The sequence below is a fragment of the Centruroides sculpturatus genome, unplaced genomic scaffold (assembly GCF_000671375.1).
Source record: "Centruroides sculpturatus isolate CEXI.00-Female unplaced genomic scaffold, Cexi_2.0 scaffold553, whole genome shotgun sequence".
In the NCBI taxonomy this organism is placed as follows: Eukaryota; Metazoa; Arthropoda; class Arachnida; order Scorpiones; family Buthidae; genus Centruroides; species Centruroides sculpturatus.
Window position 1 is genome coordinate 483,949 of NW_019384837.1, and position 7,074 is coordinate 491,022.

The following is a 7,074-nucleotide window of genomic DNA, read 5'->3' on the forward strand; positions in this document are numbered from 1 at the left end:
TCGTGGGAAAGGTTCGATTTGAGGTGTCCATCTGATACCTCTTGGTCGACTCTGCTCGGCAACTGTTTATAAAGCAATAACACCTGCACTCATAACTCAGGCCATTGTTTACCATTTTTTTTTACATCTAAGAATTTAACGATCATTTTCATCTTTCATCTATCAAAAATTCTTCTTTTTTTTTGTTTGAAAGGTTTATCTCGCCCAACATTTTATAGACATGCAAGTCAATGATTTACCTATTTGAGTGCTCGTGTTAGAGTTTATCTTCCCCTAAGACCTTGACAGATAGTTTGACACATACTCAAACAGTTCCGAGTCTCGTTTACATCTTGTGTCGCACAAGAATTTCACAGTTTACTCGAGTTTGAACCTCGTCTGGAAACTCACACTATTTGACAAAACTGTTTGACCTCAGTCATTTTAAAGTTGACCACTATTGATGTAGACAATGCAAGAAAGTTTTATAAATATTTAATTATTAAAATATGGAAAATATATGAATGTAAATTTGTAATAAAGTCATAATATAATATAATTATAATATAAACAATTTGTTTTTTTATCAAGATGATGTCATTTCATTCTTGTAATTGTATTTGATCAGAATTTAGTTCTTAATAGAGTTCTTTTGTGTGGAATGGACTATAGTAATTATTCACTCAAAATTTTATAAATAGAAAAAAAAATTTTGATAACATCTGTACAGAAATTTTAGATTATAATAGAAGTTTTAGTATATTTAGATTTGAATATGGAATTTATTCATTGTGGTCATAATGATTCTCAAATAAGTTGTTAATTTTTTCATCTAAGCTAATTTTCCATTTGTATTATTTACATTACATTAAAAATAATTTAATTTTTTAATTTTTTTCAGATGAGAAAGGTAAAATTCTTCACAGAAGATATAAACAGTTTCATTCTGTTTCTTGTAATGATCAAACAGATAATCATTCTTTAAACTCTAGTCCTGTGTTTATTTCTACCTCTTCATCAGAAAGTGAATTGGATGAAGGATGTGTATCACCCCATGTTCAGCGTCGAAGACAACGTTTGAAAAGACTGGGAAGGGAGCATAGAATGCTTCGTAAAATCTTAACTTCACAGAAATATGTTTATGTTGATGAATTACCAGAGGTCAGTAAAAAATAATTTATTTGTTTTTAGAGTATGTGAGTAGCTGATGTTTTTACATGAAATTAATGTATTTTTATTATTATTTTTTTGTACAGAATGAGAAGATAGTAAGTATTACATCGAATATTTGGGGTACAAAATTTAAATTATTGGGTCTAGTACCTTGGCTTCCATCTTCTCTTGGTACAGTCACATATCGAACGAGTCTTCTTCATTTACAACCTCGGCAACTTAAAATTGTAATAAAAGAGTTGTGTGGTCCGCAGATCAATTTTTCAAAATCAAATAATTCATCTGAAAATAAAGGAATAGAAAATTGTACAACAGATTTTTCAGATGATGAGGATGAAGTTGGAGCATGTAAGTATTGTTTTGTTATATAGATACTGTAATTCAAATATAGTGAAACCTCAATTTAATGGACTAATTTGGACAAGGGAGTGTCCATTAAAACCAAAGTTTGATATATAATAAAGCAGGTTTTCCAAAAGTGTGTGTTAAAAAAATATTGGCAAATTAGTTAGTTTATTTGTTTTTACTTATGTAGATACATTTGCGTAATTAAAATTAAGTATGTATGAGAAGTTTAATTTTACAGAAAAATTTCTATTTGTGTTATTGCTTATGTACTCACCATAGTTCTGAGACTGTAATAAACAAGTATATGATCTAAATCAAATTAATAAACAAACTTTTTTGGAAAATACCAGTATATTTTAATTGAACAAAATGATCTTAAAAATAAAACAATTTAAATTGACAAAAACACAAAAAAATTTCCTATTTATTCATTTTTGGATGATGATATATTGAGACACTCCTGTTGTGGCATAAAGTCAAGAGTGGTGACTCTTGGCTTTAAAAAAAAGAACCTATTAATTTAATCATAAATATAAAGTATTTTGAAATTAACAAGATGTTAATTTTCACATGACAGGTGGACCAGAAATTTTGTTCATTAAATCAAGGTTTTACTGTATACATTTTTATGAAATTAAATTTTTTATTAAGATATTGAAATATTAAAAATAAAAAAAATATTGCTGTTGTAAATATACTTGTTTCTTTATATGCTAAATATCTTTATGTTTTAATAAAAATATCAAATCATGATAAGAGAAATTGTTTTTTACCGTTTCATGTAACATATTTTTCTATAAATGGTACACATTGAAAATGCAGCTTGAAACAGTTGGAAATAAAGATACATATTCCAACTGTTTTTGAGAAGTTAAAAAATGAATGCATTAATTGTTGAAGAACAACTGACAAATAGAAGAATGTCTTATTATATATATATTTACAATGAAATTATAATTAGGGTAATTGATGTGTTCATTGTAATAAAAACTTTTTTTTAAAAAAGTGTAGACATTACTGTAATAAAGAGTATTGTTTACAAATAGTAGTAGTTATGATAAGAAAATACTCTCTTAAATTTTTTTTTTATAAATTTCTGTTGTTATTCATATTGAACTATCTAAAAATACAATGCTAATTTTATTTAAAAAAATTCAAACATATATTTCATTGATGACTGAAAACAATTTTTGAAGAGTTTAACTATTAAACATATGAAAATATTAAATTACAAAGGAATATTAACTAAGATTAGAATTTAATTTTAATTTGTTCAAACAGGACGTGTATAAAAATAAAAATATTTTATTATTAATTCATGCTTTAAGTATCATTTAATTGTTGAAAAATGAATATCTTTATTTAATATTTATTTAATATTTTTATGAATTATACTATTAGTTTTGATATTTGGAATATATTACAGATCAATAAGAAATATAATTTTTTTCTTTTATTTTCCAGTAGGGATATCACCAGCATTTAATGAAGGTGCTCCAGTTGCTCCAATGACCCCTCAGAAACAAAAGAAAGATTTACTCTCTACATATAGTTCTAATGCAGAATCTTTTCAAAATGAAGAATATCCGGATTCTGATTACATTAAGTTTTTATCATCAGATGAATTTGTTTTAGTTCCTGAGTCTTCTTTTGGACAAAAAACTGCTATGGATAAAAGCAATAATAATCATAATAATATGAAAAATAATTTCAAAGATATAAATTCAAAAGTTCCTAAAATTCCATGCACAGAAAGTAAAACGGAAAAGAATGATAATAAAGAAGGCACAGTTGAAAAAGATATTTCATTTAATATTAATAAAGAACAACAAAAGCAGTATTTGTCTTGTAAATCAGAAAAATTAATTAATAAAGATAATGGATCATTTGGAAACAGCATTATCACTATAGAGACATGTAAAATTAATCAAAAAAAATTAACTAATAAAACAAAATTATATAGTAAAGATGATAACATTTTGGATCTATTAAAATCTAAAAAATTAAATAATTTTATATGTGATAAATGCATTCAACATCCAAGCTTAATTACTCATCAAAACGATATTATAAAACATCTTGTTGCAATGGATTTAGCAGTTGGTAATCAAAATAATTTATCAAAATGGGAACCTAATTGTGTAATTAATCACCAATTTGAAGAAAATGCTTCTCATTCTGTGCATCAAAATATGTCATTAAGCCAAATTTACTTGAATTCATTATTTTGGATGGATAAAACAAAACATTGTGGCTTTCTAAGAAAGTGTAATGGTGATATTTGTAAAAGATGCATAAAAGATTGTTCATATAGTAATCCAGTTGTGAAAATTGGTCATAAAAGCAACAGTATTAGCCATTTGTATACAACAGAAAGTACAAATAATGGATCATCATGTAAGGAAAATAAAAAATGGACACATTTAAAATCAAAATTGTATTCAAAGAGCTCAAATTTAAATACTAATCAAGAAACGTCTAAAACTCAAAAAGATGAGAGCAGATATTGTGAAATGAATCCAAGAAAACAAAATGATCAATTAAAAATAGAAATTTCAGAGTTTAATCAAGTGTTGAATGCAAAATCAAAACATTCTAAAATACATTCCTCTCTAAATTTGGAAAAAAATATTTTGTCCTTAGAAAATGCAAAGTTTTGTTCTAAAAAAGAAGAGAATAAATATCATGATATTGAAGAAACTAAACATTTTAAGGGACAAATTTTAAATAATGCTTCAAAAATTAATAACAAAGAATCTCAACATTTTCAATTAAATATTGAGAACTGGCAAAATAAAGATACTTCAAAAACTTTTATACAAGAAAACAAAATAAACAATTCTCATATTTCTGAAGATTTAGATGATAGTTCTGAACCTTCTTCACCAAGAATTTGCAGAAGCATACCATCTTCACCAATTACTAAAAGAAAAAAGGATCGTTCTTTAAAAAATCTTCTGTATAGTCCTTTGTTATTAAGGAAATTAAAATGGCAACGATTAGTTGACAGTTCTGATGAAGAAAGTGCATTTAGTGGAGATGAAGTACTTAATAAAAATGGAAAGAATTTGGAAAAATCTCATGCAAATTTTAAGAAAAAGGTAAGTTGCATTAATTTAAAATGTTAATTTTATATGCATATAACGTTATTTAATATTTGTTTTAGCGTAAAAAAAGAAATTTAAATAAAATTGTATCGGTGGAAAATGAACAGAATCCACCACTATGTGAACATATTTTGGAAAATAAAATGCCATTGTGGAATGAAACTCATCAAGTTTATCAATTGGATTTTGGTGGCAGAGTTACACAAGAATCTGCCAAAAATTTTCAGGTAGAAGATCATGGAAAGCAGGTATTAAATATTCTTATTTTACAGAAACTTTTTTATAATCTTGAAAATATAAATTTTATTATAGATGTAAAATAAACTTTTAATTTTAGTAATATATTTAAAATGTTCTATCAACACAATAAAGCTATTGTATTAGTCAATACTTTTCCATTGTTAAATATTAATAACTGTTCAAGTTCATATCTTTAAAATATCTAAAAATATTCTTTTTATTGAGTTTTATATAAATTTACTTTATAAACTTTCATTTATTATTTTTTTTTGAATATTGAAGTATGTATGTATATATGTGTATAAAAATTCTTATATATGTTAAGATCAAAGATAAAAATAAGTTCAATTTGTGAAAAAATGATCAGAAATTTCATGTCCTTAACTGCTCATAAAGAACTGTGATGCATTCTGGCATGTAAAAAAAATGCTATGATGCAAAATTTGTGTTGTGACAATTAAAAATATGACCATAATGCAAACAATGAATTTACAACTGCTGACAATAACTTCATAGAAATAAATGATGTACTGTACCTTAAGGTTGTTGGTTATTTCATCAGTCAGCTTAAATATATCATCTGAAAGTAAGCAGAGCTTTGTAAACTATAATTGTGAGAGATACTGCATCAATAAAAATTGCAAATGTTTAAAAGATATTAACTGTAATTCTAAATGTCATTGTAACAATTCCTCCAAAAATAAATGAACATTGCTGTTGTTCTTAATTATTATACATATTTAGTCATGTATCCTAAACTCCTTATTTGCTACTACAGACTAAATAGAAAATGACCATGATGCATTGTAGTCTTATTTTTAACTGTTACAACAACTTTTTAAGTACCAGAATGCTCACGCTCTTTATAAGTAGCCAGGTGCAAATTATCTTATTGTGGCTGTTTCTATAAAGTTACAATACATTCTGGTAGTTTTTTTCTCATTGAGAATTTTTGATCTTTGAGTCTAATGTATATATTTCTGACAAAATTTAATCTTACTAAATCTAAAATATATAACTACCTTATTAATGTCCTCAAAAATACCAAGATAAATATTGTAAAATTCGAATTTTGTGCTTTAATATCTATTATATTAATTGCAACTCAAGTAAATTTATTTGTTGATAACAATTATTGTAAATCAAACAATTATTTTACAATCTGTAAGTTGTCCTGCTTCTACAACAGTGTAACAACTCTGATTATTGATAAATTTGTTTATGTATGAAAAAATTCTTATATAACTTATACTTTAATATAAAAAATTTAATAAGACTAAATTATAAATTAAATTAACAAAGAATTTGTGTTTTATCTGGATCACCCTATATGCTTTTAATAATAGAATTTGTGCATTTGTTTGTTTTTAATCTAAATTTACAAATAATTTTGTTCAACTGAAAATTAATTTTTTAATCTACCAAAAACTTTTAATTTCAGGTGTTACAATTTGGAAGGATTAATATGAATGCATATACTCTGGACTTCCAGCAGCCATTTTGTGCCCTCCAGGCCTTTGCCATTGCCCTTGCTAATATCACACAACGATTAAAGTGATTTTGGCAAAAAATTCTGCTCAAGAAAATATTTATATGTGCAGTGAATGTTCTGTGAAAATGTTTGAAATTTTAATTTATCATATTTTGTTTATAATTATAAAATTTATTTTCAGAAATTAATAGTATTTTTTAGTTTTGTTTACAAATTTTAAATAATTTATGATTTTATATAAAAAATCTTATAGGATAAAGAGATTATTTATAAAACCACTAAGTTATACTCTATTATTATTAATTTATCACTAGACATAAATTTTTAGATTTAGTTATTAATAATAATTATTATTTAATTATTTTATTCCTGTTAATTTTATTTTTTTTTATTTTCAAAGTCTTTATAAAATCATTGAAAGTCTAATACATATTTTTGCACCTAAACATAGATGAATAATATAATTCTTGATTAATCTTTTTGAAGCACTTAGGGCCTTAATATTTGGGGACAGCAAAGAATTTCAAATAGATCATTGAAAACACTGCCTTTTTGTGACATGGTTTAAATGCCAGTCATAACATAATGGTTTTAGATATATTTTAATAGTACAAAATAATTTCTATATCTAGTGCAATATCTAAAGTAGAATATCAGAATTACCTCTTTTTAAAAGCACTGTTTAAAACTAAATTTTAATAATTTATTATTAATATTAGAGATTTTAAATGTTAT

At 24.8% G+C, this 7,074-nt stretch overlaps 1 protein-coding gene across 1 annotated transcript in view; it reads left to right on the plus strand.

The window, feature by feature from the left end:
- The window catches only part of LOC111630233 (tubby-related protein 4-like), a 45,157-nt gene extending 38,643 nt beyond the window's left edge, over positions 1 to 6,514 (plus strand). Inside the window, exons 10-14 of the mRNA XM_023374299.1 lie at positions 881 to 1,140; positions 1,236 to 1,500; positions 2,965 to 4,601; positions 4,667 to 4,855; positions 6,289 to 6,514. Of these exons, the coding sequence (XP_023230067.1) occupies positions 881 to 1,140; positions 1,236 to 1,500; positions 2,965 to 4,601; positions 4,667 to 4,855; positions 6,289 to 6,405 (2,468 nt within the window). The 3' untranslated portion in view covers positions 6,406 to 6,514. The remainder of the gene's footprint in view (positions 1 to 880; positions 1,141 to 1,235; positions 1,501 to 2,964; positions 4,602 to 4,666; positions 4,856 to 6,288) is intronic.
- Positions 6,515 to 7,074: the final 560 nt, after the last annotated feature.